The sequence below is a fragment of the Apodemus sylvaticus genome, chromosome 19, assembly GCF_947179515.1.
Source record: "Apodemus sylvaticus chromosome 19, mApoSyl1.1, whole genome shotgun sequence".
In the NCBI taxonomy this organism is placed as follows: domain Eukaryota; kingdom Metazoa; phylum Chordata; class Mammalia; order Rodentia; family Muridae; genus Apodemus; species Apodemus sylvaticus.
The window spans coordinates 2,358,592-2,376,956 of NC_067490.1; the positions used below are offsets into that span (position 1 = coordinate 2,358,592).

Sequence of the window (18,365 nt, forward strand, 5' to 3'; positions counted from 1 at the left end):
TAACCTCGCCTGCTCAGATTTCTTTCTGGACCGCTCACCTCCTCAGCGGCACACACCGAGGATTAGCCAGGAAATCTCTTCCTTGCAGCCGGTGTGTGACGTCATCAGTTGCTGGGCAGATAAGGTCCGCAGAGGTTGCAGAGAGAGGTGGGGTTTAGGATTCAAGGAAGGAGCGCTCAGCCTGGACTTGCTCGACTTGAGCAGCCCTGGGCAAAAGGGTGCGTCCTCGTGGGTGGCCTCAGGGTGGTTTGACTGTTGAACCGAGAGTGGCATGGAAAGACCCGAACTGCGCCCTCTCCTTGGTTCGTCCTTCCCTACTTTTTCCTGGTCGTCCCAGGACCTAAAGAGCCCTCCCCCCCCCCCCCCAGTGCATCCACTTACCGCATTTTCCAGTTTCTATAAAATGATGCTCGTTTGAGCGCTGCCCCCATCCCCAGGACTGTGAATCTGCTTAATGCTCCTCTCAGGTTCCAACTTCCTAGAGCACCTCTTTGGCCAGTCCTCCGCTGTTCCCAGAAGATGCCCTCCCCCGCCCCGCCTGTGGGTCTTGATGCACCCCAATGTTAGCCGGCCTCCGAAGGCGCACCTCTTCTTCCATCCCACAGCCCGTTCTCTAGCTGGTTTCACCGACGTGGCAGCAGGAAAACTCGTCCCCAACACATTTTTGAGTTCACACACCCATTGACTGGGCTCTCCTCGGAAAGGGCAGGGGGTGGGGGTGGGGGGCCGGTTCCCTCCCCTTGGTACTGTGGCTTTCGCTTTCACTTCCTTGTCGGAGAGTCGACGGATCTCCGGGGCTAAGTGGTCATGGCGTTACTGGATCTGTGCGGTGCAGCTCGGGGGCAGCGGCCCGAGTGGGCTGCCCAGGATGCGGGAAGCGGGTGCCGCTCGGACCCGGCACACTACAGTTTCTCCGTGCAAGCTCCGGAGCTCGCACTTCCCCGGGGAATGCAGGTGAGGACTGTAGGGCGTTCCAGAGAGGTGCGGTGGTGATGGTGGTGGTGGTGGGGGGGGGGGGGCACAGAGGGAGGAGCGTCTGCCAGGGGCTGAGGGGGTGAGGAAGCCTGGGGGGGGGCGCGTCCAGGACAGCATGATTCAGGCTAGCCCTGAAGAACCAACGTGGAGATTAAGGCATGGGAAGGCAAGGGTGGGGGTGGGGTGGGAGGTGGGGGGGTGAGAGAAAGGGTGGGGGAGGGACAGAAGGAGAGAGTCCGGCAAGAGACTGAGAAGATGGTTGGTGCCCATCCCAAGACACCGTGCACGAATCACCATGCCTTCACAGACCCGCCACTAACTACCACGGGGGCTGCACAGTTGTCTTGGAAGACCTATGAACTTGGGTGGCTAACTTGGCCTCAGCAACCTGCCCTGTGTGTCCTAGGGCATATTAGCCGGCTTAGGCCTCAGCCTCTCTGCTGTAAAATGAGAATAAGTCATTAAAATGTGCTTCCCGAGAACCGAAGGAGCCACGGGTCAGGAAACACCTTGAAGTCGGCTACCATGACCTTTGTTCCCGCGTGCTGGGAAGCAGAAAGCTGGTGGGCTTGAATCCAGTTCCCCTTCTTCGGAGCTGTTGCCACCTGGAGTCTGCAGACCCCTCCTCACCCTGACGCCCTGCCAGAGCCTCCTAGCACTAAGGTGCGCCTCTGCCCCTTGCCTTTGTTAGCCCACTGCGTTCCTGAGGGCCTTTGGTGGTGACCAGGAAAGGAATGTTCAGATTGAGATGGCCCACGGCACAACCACACTAGCCTTCAAGTTCCAGCATGGAGTCATCGTGGCCGTGGACTCGAGGGCGACGGCAGGGAGTTACATTTGTGAGTATGTGCTCTAGGAGTCTGACTGCTGGAGCAGTTCGGAAGGCCTGCACCGGAAGTTCAGACAGAGCGGGCATTGCGCTAGAGCCGGGTGGGGGGAGGGTGGGGGTGGGGTGGTTGGGAGGAAAGGAGGTGGGCTCATTTATTTGATCTCAAAACTCTTCCAGCCTCCAAAAGGATGAACAAGGTGATCGAGATTAACCCTTACCTGCTTGGCACCATGTCCGGTTGTGCAGCCGACTGTCAGTACTGGGAGAGGCTGTTGGCCAAGGAGTGCAGGTGGGTGGATTTTACCGTCTCATTTGTTCTGCCCCTCTCCCTGCCCCCCACCATGTCACTCACACCCACCCGGGGATCCATTTTAGCAACCATAAGGGATTTTTTTTAAGCCTTTGTGTGATTAAAAATCTCCCAAATCCTAGCCCATGCCCCTGCTTATTAACCAGATAATCTGGCAGTTATTGGTGTCATCGGCCGGGCTTTTAAAATGTGGTTCAGAGATTTTAAATTCCCAAAATCTCCTTTATTCTCACGTCACACAAGTTCATACCTTCCAAGCACTCATCTCCACAGTCCCTTCTCCCTCACTCTATGGGAGAGAATGAAGACTGCTTGCCCGCCACCCCTGAGGCCCCCTCCCCACACAGGCTGCACCCCTGAGGCCTCCCCCCTCCCCGCACAGGCTGCACCCCTGAGGCCTCCCCCCTCCCCACACAGCTGCACCCCTGAGGCCTCCCCATTCCCCGCACAGGCTGTACCCCTGAGGCCCCCTCCCCGCACAGGCTGCACCCCTGAGGCCTCCCCCTTCCCCTCACAGGCTGTACTATCTGCGGAATGGGGAGCGCATCTCCGTGTCTGCGGCCTCCAAGCTGCTTTCGAACATGATGCTGCAGTACCGGGGTATGGGCCTCTCCATGGGCAGCATGATCTGTGGCTGGGACAAGAAGGTGGGTAGCCTGTTCCTGTGTTCATTCCTCCCCCGCACGCCGCACCCCCGTGAGAGGTCAGAGGGTCAGGAGAGGTCAGAGGTCTCCTACCCATCAACCCCCCCCCCCCCCCCACACACACACGCTTGGTCCAGGTTTCGGTGTTTACCAAAGTGTGCTCTCTTTTGTTTTGCTTTTCATAAACACGTTGTCACAGGTTTTTAAAAAGATTTATTTATTTTATGTATGTGAGTACACTGCAGCTGTCTTCAGACGCACCAGAAGAGGCCATCAGATCTCATCACAGATGGCTGTGAGCCACCGTGTAGTTACTGGGAATTGAACTCAGGACCTCTGAAAGAGCAGTCAGTGTTCTTAACCACTGAGCCATCTCTCCAGTTTCCTAAAATGTGCTGTCTTTTTTTTTTTTTTAAAGATTTATTTATTATATGTAAGTACACTGTAGCTGTCTTCAGACACTCCAGAAGAGGGCGTTAGATCCCATTACAGAGGGTTGTGAGCCACCATGTGGTTGCTGGGAATTGAACTCAGGACCTCTGGAAGAGCAGTCGGTGCTCTTAACCGCTGAGCCATCTCTCCAGTCCCTAAAATGTGCTGTCTTAACTCAAATGTTTCTACGATAGTGTCACTATGTTGCCCGCTCTCCACAAGTCATACTTTCATCTTTATATGATCAATAAACCATTTCCAAGTTCAACTCCGAATGGTTCCCCACCCTCTAGGGACCAGGACTTTACTATGTAGATGACAATGGGACTCGGCTCTCGGGACAGATGTTTTCCACCGGCAGCGGGAACACGTATGCCTATGGGGTGATGGACAGCGGTTACCGGCAGGACCTCAGACCTGAAGAGGCTTACGACCTTGCCCGCAGAGCTATCTCTTATGCTACGCACAGAGACAACTATTCTGGAGGAGTTGTCAACAGTAAGAGACCAGTGCTCCCCACAACACCTGGGAGACCAGTGCTCCCCACAACACCTGGGAGACCAGTGCTCCCCACAACACCTGGGAGAAGGGGGGAGCTTAGATTGGAAGACTCTGGGGGAGATGAGTCGGAGATTGTCAGATCTGAGAACACTGAAGTCCCAGACAAACCTTTCCACTTGTGTGTGTGCACGCGTGCGTGTGCGTGTGCATGCGTGTGTGTGCACGTGCATGTGCACGTGCATGTGTGTGCGTGTGTGTGTGTGTGTGTGCGCGCACGCGCATGTGTGTGTGTGCACGTGCATGTGCGCGCGCGCGCGCGTGTGTGTGCGTGTGTGCGTGTGTGTGCGCGCGCACGCGCGCATGTGTGTGTGTGTGTGTGTATGTATGTGTTTAATGCTCATGTCAGCTGCCGCTGCTTACACCACACCACCGTGGCAGACCACGGAAGAAAGCCTGACGCCGTGTTCTTTTCTCAATCACCCACAGTGTACCACATGAAGGAAGACGGTTGGGTGAAAGTGGAGAGTTCTGACGTCAGTGACCTGCTGTACAAGTACCGAGAGGCCGCTCTGTGATGGCTGCTGGGCGGGCCTCCCCCAGCACGGGCGGCCCTGGCGAGCTGGCAGACTCAGGGGCCTGGGTCTGCTTCAGTCTTAGCAGAAGGAAGGGCCCAACCTGGGCTGGAGATGAAGCTCCGAGGCTGAGGAGACAGCCATAGTTATCCTCCCAGTGAGCACCTTGCTCCCTCTCAGTCAGCACCGTGCTCCCTCTCAGTCAGCACTGTGCTCCCTCTCAGTCAGCACTGTGCTCCCTCTCAGTCAGCACTGTGCTCACAGATACCTTCTATGTACAATAAAAGAAAAGACGGTTATAAACGTCTCTGTGTTGTGGCTGAATGGGGTCAGGCTGTGGGGACCTTTGGCGGGAGGGCAGGATAGGGAGCCAATGGGAAACCAGGCGACTCAACATTGAGAAGGCGATCACCAGGTTCTTCCTGGTCATCCTTCAGCCGCAGCTCGCATCTCTCAGGAGGACCCATCACACAGAGTGCTCAGGGCAGAGTGCTCAGGGCAGAGTAGTCAGGAGCCAGGTCAGGGGTTAGAGGACTGCGAGCCGGTTCAGTCAGGCGGGAGCCTTCTCCACCAGGGTTGGTCCTGGAGCATAGCCGCACAGCGGGACTGCTTTAACGCCCCCCCCCCCCCATCATTTGAACATCAAGTGACTCCTGGGTAATCACACTGGCATTTCTAAGGGGACTTTTGCTTTATGGGTGGTTTCAGCCGGTCCAGTCAGCTCTGCTTGTGGCTCTCTGGTGCAGGGGCATGGTGGTAAGCAGCAAGGACACTTTAGTTTCACCTCTGAGAATGGAACCTGGCGCCTCACCAGGCTCTGTGAGGACTCTTCCCTTGAGCCCAGAGGGGTGATTTCTGCAGTAAACTGGGCTCTGGGGAGGAGGCCGGTCGGACCAACCCTCTTTGATGGTGTTAGCCTCCTCTGACTGCCTCACAAGCAGCGGGCCTGGCCCTCACCCAGGCCCTCGCGGAAGGTGCGGTGTGCTGGGAAGAAAGTCTTGAGGACAAAGGGCCAGAGCCCTCTGGGTTCAAAATCTGTGAAAGGGAACCTTTGGCCTGGCGGAGGAGCGGAGGCCTTCTTGCAAGGCCTGGTTTTACCCCAGACCCCAATTCTTGAGCTTGCCTGGAAACAAACAAACAAACAAACAAACAAACAAACAAACCCTCACGCCTCTCTTCTCTTTCCCCCTCCGTCCTTCCCTCGTCTCCGTCCTTTTTTCCAGAGCAATTCGAGGTGGGACACCTGTGTGGTCCTCTGACTGGGAGAGGACCTAAAGCCTCTCCTCCTCCATTTCCCTCCCTCCCTCCTCCTCCCTTCACGACTATTTGCTTCCCTCTGTCTTCCTCCTCTTCCTCCTCCTCCTCCTTCTCTTTCTCCTCCTCGTCCTCGTCCTCCTCGTCCTCGTCCTCCTCGTCCTCCTCGTCCTCGTCCTCCTCGTCCTCCTCGTCCTCCTCGTCCTCGTCCTCGTCCTCCTCCTCCTCCTCCTCCTCCTCCTCCTCCTCCTCCTCCTCCTCCTCCTCCTCCTCCTCCTCCTCCTCCTCCTCCTCCTCCTCCTTCCCCTTCTCCTTCCTCAAACCCACTGGACAGCGCCTCCAGGGCTCAGGCTCCTGTTCTCTGAACGTATTCCCTCTAAGCCTCCTTGCGGACCCGGGCGCTCACCCACCCGCAGATTGACAGGCGCCATCTGCTGGCGGCTGCGCGCAGCACCGCGACCAGGGCGGCGAAGTGAAAGCGAAACCGCGGACCCGCGCGCTCGCCGCGAGGGCGTCGCGGCCACCCAGGCCGTCCAGTTTGGGAAGAGGCTCTCCTGAGCTGCCGCTCCGCAGCCGCAGGTGAGTTCTTCTGGATAGAACCCGAGCGCCAGCAGGAGTGCGGTCCATTCCCAAACCCTGCTGTCCCCATCCCGCTCCCCACTCCTCGTCCCCTGTCTTGGGTCTTTTGCCTCTCACTGCCTGCCCCGCGTCCTCTGCCCCGCGCTCCCGCCACACCCAGTGTCCCAGGTTCCCTGCCCCTCAGCCCTTGCCCGAGGTCCTCCGCCCCACTCCCTTGCCCCGCGTCCCGGGTCTTCCGTCGGGCGCCCCTGCTCCGAGCCGCCTGTCCCAAGCCCTGTACGCTCCCCGCCTCCCGCCCCTGCACCGGGTCTCCCGGCTCCCAGGACCCGGGGCGTCGGGGAGGTGCGTCGAGGACTGAGTCTTCTTGGCTAACACCCACAAGCTTCGGGGAGACAGACGCGGCGGCAGCAGACCTCCCCACCCCACCCCGTGTGTGTGTCCGTGTGTCCGTGTGTCCGTGTGTCCGTGTGTCCGTGTGTCTGTGTGTCCGTGTGTCCGTGTGTCTGTGTGTGTGAATGGTGCGGCCTTCCCTGCTCCTCCAGGCAGGCAGCATGCCATCGATGCCAGGGGAGACTTGACTAGGAGGGCACCTCTCCGGGCGAGCAAGACCCTCGGCGTGCATTTGGGGCAGGAGGCCGGTGACCAGGGCTGGAGCTCCACAGCCCTAATTTCTCCCTTTCTTCCGCAGACCCCACCATGGCGCTGTCCTACCTGAGGCCCTGGGCCTCTCTGCTCCTGGCGGACGTGGCTTTTCTCGGGCTGCTACAAGGCTCTCTGGGGACTCTGCTTCCCCCGGGGCTGCCAGGACTCTGGCTGGAGGGCGCCCTGCGACTCGGGGTGCTGTGGGCACTGCTAAAAGTGGGAGGCTTGCGGGGGCTCGTGGGGCCCCTCGTGCCCCTGCTCTGCCTGGCCACTCCCGCGTTGTTCTCGCTGAGAGCCCTGGCGGGAGGCCCCGTGGGCTCCTCGGCCGTCCGAGTGGCCTCTGCCTCCTGGGGCTGGCTGCTGGCTGGCCACGGGGCCGCCGCGCTGAGCCGGGCCGTGTGGGCGGTGCTGAGCCCTGCTGGAGCCCCGGAGAAGGACGCGGGCCGCGAGGACAGCAGCGCGCTCATGAAGCGGCTGCTGCAGCTGTCCCGGCCGGACCTGCCGTTCCTCATGGCTGCCTTCTTCTTCCTGGTGGTGGCTGTGCTGGGTGAGCGAGCGACCGCTGCGAGAGGGAGGTGGGAGGCCTCGCCAGGGCGCAGCCTCCTTATCTTCCTTGCTTCTTTCAGGGGAGACGTTAATCCCTCACTATTCGGGTCGTGTGATTGACATCCTGGGAGGTGATTTCGACCCCGACGCCTTTGCGAGCGCCATCTTTTTCATGTGTCTGTTCTCTGTTGGGAGGTGAGCGATGATTGACCTCAGGTCCCTGTAGTAGACGTACGGACAGGGCCTGACTTTGTTTTGCACAAGACACAAATTATATACACAGAGTTCTGCCTGCATGTACACTTGCCGGCCAGACGAGGGCGCCAGATCCCAGTGTAGTGGCCGTGAGCCACCGGGCGGTCGGTCGGTCGCTGGGAATCAAACGCACGACCTCTGGGACAGCAGCCAGCGCTCTTAACCTCTGAGCCATCTCTCCAGCCTGCCTTTGACTCTTTTTATACAGACCCAGAAGCCTGCAGTCTCAAGTAAACATTCAAAAAGGAGGGTATTGGCTGAGCTTTGACTAGGATGAGAGGACCCAGGTACAGAGAGAGGGAGCAGGTTCTCTCTCTCTCTGTGTCTCCCTAGTCCTTCATTAAGCCTCCATTCTAGTTTTGTTTTGTCTTGTTTTCTCTTGTGAACGCCTTTATTATTATTATTATTTTTATATTACTTATTTATTTTTATTTATATAAGTACACTGAAGCTGTCTTCAGACACACACCTGAAGAATGCATCAGATCCTGTTACAGATGGTTGTGAGCCACCATGTGGTTGCTGGGAATTGAACTCAGGACCTCTGGAAGAGCAGTCAGTACTCTTAACCACTGAGCCATCTCTCCAGCCCTATTATTATTATTATCATTATTATTATTAGTTTTTCGAGACAGGTAGCCCTGGCTGTCCTGGAACTCACTCTGTAGACCAGGCTGGCCTCGAACTCAGAAATCCACCTGCCTCTGCCTCTCAAATACCTATGAGCTCCTTATGCGTCTTTTCCCCGCTCTCCCGTTTCTCTCAGGCCTTGTCTCTCTTTGGTATCTCTGTAGCGTTGGCTACTGTGGTTCATACCGATCTCTTTCTGCAATTAGCATCTGTGACCCTCCCTTCTACCTTCGGATCCACTCTGTCTTCTTTGGAGGATTTTCCTGTTGTAGATCCTTAAGTGTGGCCTGTTCCCGGCTATGTCCCGTTCTGAACTACGCACCCTGTCTTTCTCTTGTGGGTAAGGGTAGGCGTATGCACTAGAGGTCCGAGGACAGCTTGCTGGAGTCAGGCCTGTCCTTCCTCCGTGTGTGGTGCAGAGACAGACTCAGGTCAGCACCAGGCACAGTGGCAGGTGCCTTTATCACCTGAGATGGCCCACACAGTGCGTTTTGATTTCTTAAAAATATTCTTCCTTCTGTGGAGGGAGTAACAGTGTCAACAGGTCAGATCTCTCAGAGCTCCGGGGGACTGGACCACCAACCAAAGAGTACACATGGAGGGACCCACGGCTCCGGCCGCATATGTGGCAGAGGATGGCCTGGTTGGACATCAGTGGGAGGAGAGGCCCTTGAGCCTGAGGGTGTTCGATGCCCCAGTGTAGGGGAAGGCCAGGGCGGGAAGACAGGAGTGGGTGGGTGGGGAGCACCCTCATAGAAGCAGGGGGAGGGGGGGATGGGATAGGGGGTTCTGAAGGGGAGACCTGGAAAGGAGAAAACATTTGAAATGTAAAGAAACAAAATATCCAATAATAGAAGAAGCAAATAAATAAGTAAATAAATAAATAAAAGAAAGAAAGAAAAGGAAACAAAGAAAAAAATTCTTTCTCCAGTATTAACTCAGATGTGGTTTCACACTTGGCTCTGTTTTATAAACCCAGTTGTTCCAGGGACGCTGCTGCTGGTTAGGAACCCTCACCCCCCACACTGTGTGCTGGGAACCCCTGTGCATCACACTCCCTCCTGGTCCTTCCTAAAGATGCCCCCTTTTCCTGTCTCCACCCCACAAACCTCAGTCCTGCACTGGGGCCTCAGCCTAACACCCAGTGAGCATCCTGCTGTTTCTTGCTTTCAGAACTGCCTCTCCCGGATTAGGGAGCCAGCTCAGTGAATCACGGGCTTACTGTGCAAACACGGGGACCTGGGTTTGAGTCTCCAGCACCCAGGCACTGTGATCTCAGGGTGTGGGGTGAACACAGATGGATCTCATGCAATGTTGCATGGCCAGTCTAGCAGAAATGGGGTCTCTAGGTTCACCGGGAGACCGGTCTTCAAAAAATAAGGTGGAGAGTGACCTAGGAAGGCATCTGGTGTCAACCTTTGAACACATACACATGCATATACACACACATGCACATGGACACATATATGTACAAACATGCATACATGCATGTACACAGGCACACACTGCACACACATGTATATGTACACATGCACACAGCATGCACACAGCATACACACATGTACACACATATGCACACACAGAGAGCTATACACTTGGATGTTCATGTGCACCCTCATGCAAACCATACACACACACACACACACACACACACCATTCCATGTCTACTCATCCAATATGGAACTGAATTTGCATTTGAAACCCATGTTTTGTAAAACACCTGCTTTTATGCATTTAGAAAATACTTCTTTAAGTTTTTATTGTAAGAATTTGGCTGATTTAGGAGGCTTTCCCAAGGATTAACGATGAGATTGGTGACTGGGGCTATCCACAGGATGGGGTGGGGGGAGAGGGATTTACCGCCGCTTCCTCTGGAAGCCCATGTGGCCAGTGAGCCTCGGGCACACGGGGATTTGTACAGGTTGTGAGCGTGATCTCACACCTAGCTCCAGTGTCTACCCTTCCTAATTGTTTATTTGTATGTTCTCACTGCTCCTTTCCCTCCTCCTCTCCATCTCTCTCTCCACCTTGCCCTCCCCGCCCCCCCCCCGCATCCCCCCCCCCCCAGCTCCCTATCCGCAGGCTGCCGAGGAGGCTCCTTCGTCTTCACCATGTCCAGGATCAACCTGCGGATCCGAGAGCAGCTTTTCTCGTCTTTGTTGCGCCAAGACCTTGGATTCTTCCAGGAGACCAAGACAGGTGAACCTGGCATCTGGGTCTTGGGTGCTCTGGCCTTTCCTGGAGTCTCAGTTACTCTCCTGTCTGCGTCCCTGCTGGAGCCTGGCGGTTTTCTTTTAGAGCAGGGTAGAGGTCTAGCCCAGTCTCTTTGTAAAGGCTGAGGGGATGAGTCAGCCAGAAGACGGGAGTTTTCGGTCCTGCGGTGTGTGGGTTCCCTTCACCCTCTCTGTCCTCCCCAGGGGAGCTGAACTCGCGGCTGAGCTCGGACACCTCCCTGATGAGCCGCTGGCTCCCGTTCAATGCCAACATCCTGCTGCGGAGCCTGGTGAAGGTGGTGGGGCTCTACTTCTTCATGCTCCAGGTGTCGCCCCGACTCACCTTCCTCTCCCTGCTGGACCTGCCCCTCACAATGGCAGCCGAGAAGGTGTACAACCCCCGCCATCAGGTACGTGCATGTCACAGTGCCCGCCAAGAGAAGGCTGACGGGGACAGATGTGCTTCCGCCTGCAAATCCCCGGATGAGAGATAGATAGATGGATAGGAAGACAGACAGACAGACGGACAAAGTGGGTAGATGGATGGATGAACAGATGGACAGACAGACAAGTAAGTAGTTTGGTAGATAGATAAGTAGGCAGGTAGGTAGACAGATGGATAGATAAATAGACAGACAGAAAACCTTTTTTCCAGTCCCTACAGTTTATCGTATGCTTGTACCACACTTTCCTTGTTCAGTCAATCATCGGTAGATATTTGAGCTGAGGAGATTGGTGGCCCACTGGATCTACAGTATAAGCAGTAGCCATTCGTGTGTCAGCTGAGGTGGAGAGGGAGGTGAAAGGGCGTCTTTCTGCCTTCCAGTGAGCTCCCTAGAGCCTGCCTATGCCCTTCCCACAAATGACTGTGAATCAGAGCAAGGGACATCTTAGGAGCTTTACACTCATTTATTTGCTTTTATTTTACGTTTTTGGGTGTTTTGCTTGCATGTACATCATCTGTGTGCAGTGCCTGAGGAGGCCAGAAGAGGGCGCCAGATCCCCCCACTGGAGTTACAGCAGACAGTTGTGAGCCACCACGTGGGTGCTGGGAATGGAACCCAGGTCCTCTGGAAGGGCAGCCAATGTTCTTACCCACTGAGGCATCTCTCCGGCCCTAGAAAGTTCCCCTTTCCCCTCAGCATGCTGCATAAGTGGATGTGTGTGCGTGTGTGTGTGTGTGCGTGTGTGCGTGTGTGTATGCGTGTGTGCGCGTTTGTATGTGTGCGTGTATGCGTGTGTGTGTGTGTGTGTGTGTGTGTGTGTGTGTTTTGCTTACTTTGGGCCACAGTTCTGAGCATGAGCCTTCTGATTTCTCCACATTTCCCTCCAAACTTATTGTCATTTTATTTTTCTAATTTGAGTAGAAACCACTGTCCCCTGCAACACGGTGTGGTGCAGTGGCTCATTGTGGCTTTGATATGCATTTTTCTAACCATTAATGATATTTTCATGTGCTAATGGGACATTTGACACGTTCTTCGGAGGGATGTCCACCCAATGCCTTTGGTTGCTCTTTGGCCCTTTGCCTATGAGAAGTTCCTTTGCCCATTTTTCCATTTTATAAATGCATTTTAAAAAGGTATTCTTTATATTTTTAAAGCTGTATTTTTAAAATGTATTCCGTGCATATTCTGGATGTTAGTTGACATGCTGGGGACAGCATGGGTAGGCTAGTGACACACGGGCTCTCACGGAACCCACCCAGAGAGGAAAAGGAATCAGGAGAGGGCAGATTAGCGACACCGAGTAAAGTTGCAGCAGAGACGGCAGAGAAGCTGACATGGGGAGTTCTGGGGGGGCTGCTGTGGGGGTGTTTCTGCACGCACAGTCGGGCTGTGTTCAGGAGCAGTTAGTTTGTGGTTTTCTTGGCCTTGAGACGCTGGCAGACACCCCACGAGTCAGAAACGGCTCAACCCAGAACGCGGGTCTTAAGATGGCACCCACACTTTGCAGCTGGGACTTGTGGTTAGCTCTGAGCAGATAGCAGTTGTACTCTGAGGTAAAGGATCTGCCGAGCCCAGCCTTCCTGAGGGAAAACGGCCTTGTGTGAAGCCGGGGTGACTCAGGTCAGCTACCGTCTCGCCACAGCAGCGGCTTTAGCTGCTTATCCGATGTGCGATTTACAAAGATGGCCGTGACCTTGGTGGCCTTTTCACCGTGGACAGGTCCTGTGCTGCAGGTGGACAGAGTCCTAGCTGTCTCTGTTGTCTGCACTTTGCTGTCCAATGAAAGAACTCACTGTCAAAACTAGTTAATTGGGGCTGGAGCGATGGCTCAGAGGCTCAGAGCCCTTCCTGCTCTTGCTGAGGACTGGGACTTGGCTCTCAGCACCCGTATGCCAGCTATCCAGTGGCCTTCTGTGGACTCAGAGGTACCTGCACTTAAGTGTAAACACACATACATACACACACACACACATCAAAATAAATCTTTATAAAAAGAGTTTTGACAGTTTTAATTTTTATATTTAGGTCTTTGATCCATTTTGAACTACCTCTCCATCTTTTTAAACCACAAAGATTTATTTTATTTACACATTTATTTGTGTGTGTGTGTGTGTGCCCACGCGCGCGCGCCCACAGAGGCCAGACGTCAGCCCCTGATTCTCCGGAGCTGCAGTTTCAGGCATCTGTGCGGCAGGGTTTGCGTGCTGAGGACTGCAGCCTGGTCCTCTGGAAGAGCCTCAAGCTCTCTCAACAGCCGAGCCGCCCCGGCAGCCAGGTCTCCATCTTTCTTAAGCACTCAGTCTCTCTCTGCATCTGACATCAGGTGCAAGAATTCACCTCAAAAGGAAGCTAAACAGAACAGCACCCGTGTCCCACAGCGCTTAACAGTGAGCGCTCAGAAAGTCACACGCGTTCCCTACTTCCTGTGCTCTGTGAATGTGTGAGACACACTGGGGCAAGAGTGTGTGAGCGGTGCACACATACTCTGTGAGTGTGTGTGAGGTGCACACATACTCTGTGAGTGTGTGAGGTGTACTTGTACTCTTGTGTGTGAGGTGTACACGTACTCTGTGTGTGTGAGGTGCACACGTACTCTGTGAGTGTGTGAGGTGCACACGTACTCTGTGAGTGTGTGAGCGGTGCACACGTACTCTTGTGTGTGAGGTGCACACGTCCTCTTGTGTGTGAGGTGCACACATACTCTGTGAGTGTGAGATACACTGGAGCAAGCACTTTGCCCACAGAGCCATCTCCCCAACACCTCTTCCCCCCACCCCCGAAAATATTCCTTCTGGGAAGAAAGGCCCCGGACAGTGAAGACGAAATGGAGGGAGGCCCTGCCTGCTGCGTTCTGCCTCATTCACAGGCTTGTCCACTGCTCCGTTCCCAGGCGGTGCTCAAGGAGATCCAGGATGAAGTGGCCAAGGCGGGGCAGGTGGTGCGCGAGGCCGTGGGAGGACTGCAGACTGTGAGAAGCTTTGGGGCCGAGGAGCAGGAAGTCGGGCGCTACAAGGAGGCTCTGGAGCGATGCCGACGGCTGTGGTGGCGCCGAGACCTGGAAAAAGACTTGTATTTAGTCATACGGAGGGTGAGGTGGCCTGTGCAGGGTGCAGGGTGCAGTGTGCAGGGTGCAGTGTGCAGGGTGCAGGGTGCAGGGTGCAGGGAGCACCTATGGAGGGAGGCGGGGAGGGGTGAGGAGCCAGACCGCTGAGGCTTTGGGGACCAGTGCTGCGCAGGGACTGGGGACTCGCTCAGCTCTCTCCTTCTGTCCAGGTGATGGCCTTGGGCATGCAGGTGCTGATTCTGAACTGTGGCGTGCAGCAGATCCTGGCTGGGGAGGTCACCCGGGGCGGCCTGCTCTCCTTCCTGCTCTATCAGGAAGAAGTGGGGCACCATGTCCGGGTGAGTGAGGCGAGCTCACAAGATGCTCTGTGTTTCGATGTGGGCTTCTGGGCCAGGAGCTTTATTTGTTTAACAACAACAACAACAACCTAGTTAATTTTCTTATGGATAATTTTAAACATGTTTTTAAAAAACCATTATAATAAATCTTCAGAAAACTTTTATCAGCTTTAACAATGGTCATAACCTTAACCCAAACCCCATCCCTAACCCCAGTCACAACCAACTCTAACCTAGCTTGACCCCATCCTAAATTAACACTAACCCTAATCTCATCTAAACAACCTCAACTCTAAATAGCCATAATGATATCTTACCCCCACCCTGACTAATCTTAACCCCAACTGCAGTCTCAGACTGAACCCTTACCCCACGCCTTAATCTAACTTTAATCCTACCCTACCCCAGCAGCCCGCAGTGCTTGATCTGCCTTCAGTTCCCTCATATTATTTTAAAACAAGTTCGAGATATCACAGTCTCATCTGTAGATATTTCAGTGTGCAGCTCTGGAATAGAGATATCTTAAATATACAGACCAAGTGTCATCATCACACCTAAAAACAGCGGTTCCTTAAGCTCGTCTAGTACACGCGGTGCCCATTGTGCCACAGGTACACACGCTGTGATTGGTTGATGCCCTTCCAGTCTCTGTGTCTACTGATTTAAAATTCCTGCCTTGCTATTAGTTGAAGGAATGGATAGTTCTGTCCTGTGCTGTTCCCTATGACCTGGGTTCTGTGTATTCTAATTTGTAGTATTATTCTGCAGTACTGTTCCAGCGTGTTCTTCTGACTCTGTTTCCTATGCACTGGTAGATAAATCTGGAAACTTTAAGACCCAGCGAGCGCTTCCCTCTTTCTAGTTGAGGCTGTGTTCTTTCTCTGGGAGACTCAGCATATCTGGCTCTCTTGGTGCTGGTGTCTGCCTTTGATGCTCAGGGCCTACATCTGTTAAATTATCAGGGTTGCAAAAATAGTGCCTCCCTTATAACTCATCAATGGAGAGACTTAATCTCATCCACTGTCAGGGTACCCAGTAGTACACGTTGATTAGAAAAGGTATTTAACTATTTCTTTCTATTTGATCACTTCCAAAAAATGTTACTTTGCTTTGGGCATTGATCATAATTTTCCCTGCTGCTTTTTTTTTTTATTTTTATTTTTATTTTATTTTTTTTTTGGCTTTCAAGACAGGGTTTCTCTGTGTAGCCCTGGCTCTCCTGGAACTCACTCTGTAGATCAGGCTGACCTAGAACTCAGAAATTTGCCTGCCTCTGCCTCTGCCTCCCAAGTGCTGGGATTAAAGGCGTGTGCCACCACTACCTGGTTACTTTTGAGTGGGCCTTGCCAAGCTCTCTGATGATTTCAAAGGCGGGCTGGCACGGCGACTGCTTTATAAAGGATATTCCTTGTCTGGAGCAAGATGACACCGGCACACAGAGTGCAGAGTGGTGAGAGAAAGCTGTGGATGTCACATGCTGTGTGGACCTCACAGCTTTTCAGTTGCAAATCAGAACACTGAAATGTTTCTGCATCCTTTAAAAAATCCTCCTAAGTTACTTCTGGGGACAGTGGCACATATCTGTAATGCTGTGACACTGTAACCCTGAGGGAAGATGTGACATTCGAGGTCAGCCTGGGCTAAGGAGCCAAAACTGTTTCAAATGAGCAGAGACGAAGCCACCGTCTACTCCTAACTAAAACAGTCTCTCCAAGGTTCCCGCTCCGAGTTTCTTCCAAATCATTCATTACAAGGTAGAGGTTCTGTTTTGGGTAAGGAGCAGGAGAGGAGAGACGGCTGAGCTGAGGTCAGGCTGTGGGTAGAGTGTGAGGAGCGGGCGAGCGAGGGGCCTGGCTTCCTGACGTCTGTTCCTGTTTTCCAGAACCTGGTGTACATGTATGGGGACATGCTGAGCAACGTGGGAGCCGCTGAAAAGGTTTTTTCCTACCTGGACCGAAGGCCAAATCTGCCACAGACAGGGACCCTGGCCCCTCCCAGGCTGGAGGGGCGCGTAGAATTCCAAAACGTCTTCTTTTCGTACCCCAGTCGCCCCGATAAGCCTGTGCTCCAGGTATCCGAGGAGACCCCGTGGGGTGGGGTCTGGAGCGCTCGCTCTGCCGCCGCGGTCAGGCACCGCAGCCTGCACATCATTTTCTCTAGGAAGCTGCCCTGAACTCTTTCTTCCCTGTTTTCCTAGGGCCTGACGTTCACCCTGCACCCTGGAAAGGTGACAGCGTTGGTGGGACCCAATGGCTCGGGGAAGAGCACCGTGGCCGCCCTGCTGCAGAACCTGTACCAGCCCAGCGGGGGCCAGCTGCTGCTGGACGGCCAGCCCCTGGCGGAGTATGAGCACCACTACCTGCACCGCCAGGTGGGAGGGGCGCCAGAGGGCGGGGCAGGAGAGAGGAGCAAGCAAGAAGGGGAGGTGGGGCAGCCCTGGGAAGGAGGGCGGGGTCCATCCCGGGGAAAGAAGTGGAGCGACAGAGACCGAGGTACCAGTTCTCAGTTCCTGTCCGCTCTGCACAGGTGGTTCTGGTGGGGCAGGAGCCGGTGCTGTTCTCCGGTTCTGTCAAGGACAATATTGCCTATGGCCTGAGGGACTGTGAGGACGCTCAGGTGATGGCGGCTGCCAAGGCGGCCTGTGCGGACGACTTCATAGGGGAAATGGCTGATGGAATACACACAGGTACTTACAGGTCCCCAGCCCACCTACAGGGGCGGGAGAAATGGGGCTGGGAGGAGAGCTCATTCGATAAAGTCATCCTGGCGAGCAGGAGGACCTGAGTTAGATCACTGGAATCTATTTTTTAAAGGAAAAACAAAAACAAAACAAAACCCAACCAGACTAGGAATAATTCTGCCCGCACACGCGCCCACACCCGGTGCACATACGAAGAAGGCTCACGCACATCCACGCACACGCCAGTTAATGGAATTTATTCTTGGAGTGACGCTTGTATCCGCGCCTCTCCTCCCTCCGCTCCATTCTTGTCCACCTCTAGCTCCTCCCCTCCTGCCAGGCTCTCCTACCTCCTGATTGGCGGACAGAAGCAGGTGGGGGGGCACTTTGTCCTTTGCTGCGAGGTGGGGTGTTTTCTGATCGCGTGTGTCTCAGGAGGGGATTTTTCTCTGATTTCCTCAGAAATCGGGGAGAAAGGGGGCCAGTTAGCGGTGGGACAGAAACAACGTCTGGCCATTGCCCGGGCCCTTGTGCGGGACCCACGGGTCCTCATCCTGGATGAAGCGACCAGTGCCCTGGACGCCCAGTGTGAGCAGGCCGTGAGTACCAGCATGGACCGGCAGGGGACAGCGGAGTCTAAGGGGTGTGTCCGCAGGGTCAGGTGGTGGAGCTGAGCAGGGCTGATGTCCCACCGACGGGGAGGCCTGCGCCTTGTCAGGGCAGTGGATTGTAATGGTGGCTGAACCAAATCCTCACAGATTGTTCCTTGCCTGTGCCCTGGGCTTTCTCAGGTTGTTGGTAGTGGAGATGAACTATCTCCAGGATGGAGAATGGTGGTGGTGGTGGGGTGTCTGTTCCTCCATAGCTGCCTTCCCCCCGTGACAGCAGTACAGGCATGGAGAAGGGCGAACCCCTATCGCCTGCCCTTTGAGGCCCCCTGCACAGCCGAGACCTCCTTTAGCCTGAGTCACAGGGATGGCCCAGTTGCTGTGTCCTGTTCTTTGCCTTTCTGAGTCTTGTCTGTCCTCTGCAGCTACAGGCCTGGAGGTCGCAGGGGGACAGGACGATGCTGGTGATCGCCCACAGGCTGCACACGGTTCAGAACGCTGACCAAGTCCTGGTGCTCAAACAGGGGCAGCTGGTGGAGCATGACCAGCTCATGGGCGACCAGGATGTCTACGCTCACCTGGTGCAGCAGCGGCTGGAGGCGTGAGGCCTCCGGACACTGAGCCCAGCTCGGGACTGTGGCCGGGGCAGATCCACGGGGACTGTGCTGGACTCTAGGGCCAGGATAAAGAGTGGGACCGTTTTGGACTTTGTTTTGGTGGCCTTAATGGGTGAGGGTCGGGGGATGGGGTGGCCACTGGGTGGAGTGGGTGGTTTGTGGATCTAGAAACATTATATTTTGCTGAATATAAAAATAATAAGTGTATATAAAATGCTTTTCCTTAA

The 18,365-nt window shown here is 54.8% G+C and overlaps 2 protein-coding genes across 2 annotated transcripts; both read left to right on the forward strand.

Annotated features, from left to right (window-relative positions):
* Nucleotides 1-749: 749 nt before the first annotated feature.
* Nucleotides 750-4,570, forward strand: Psmb8 (proteasome 20S subunit beta 8). Its single transcript, XM_052163355.1, has 6 exons — nt 750-954; nt 1,667-1,814; nt 1,982-2,093; nt 2,632-2,761; nt 3,484-3,688; nt 4,178-4,570. The coding sequence occupies exons 1-6, from the start codon at nt 808-810 to the stop codon at nt 4,264-4,266; spliced, it is 831 nt and encodes a 276-aa protein (XP_052019315.1). The 5' UTR covers nt 750-807; the 3' UTR covers nt 4,267-4,570.
* A 2,222-nt stretch (nt 4,571-6,792) lies between these two features.
* On the forward strand, nt 6,793-18,365 carry Tap2 (transporter 2, ATP binding cassette subfamily B member). The gene is made up of 11 exons (XM_052163242.1): nt 6,793-7,285; nt 7,365-7,479; nt 10,238-10,368; nt 10,587-10,792; nt 13,722-13,919; nt 14,105-14,233; nt 16,116-16,304; nt 16,431-16,604; nt 16,760-16,919; nt 17,376-17,512; nt 17,947-18,365. Exons 1-11 carry the CDS (start codon nt 6,793-6,795, stop codon nt 18,124-18,126), a joined length of 2,112 nt encoding a protein of 703 aa, XP_052019202.1. The 3' UTR covers nt 18,127-18,365.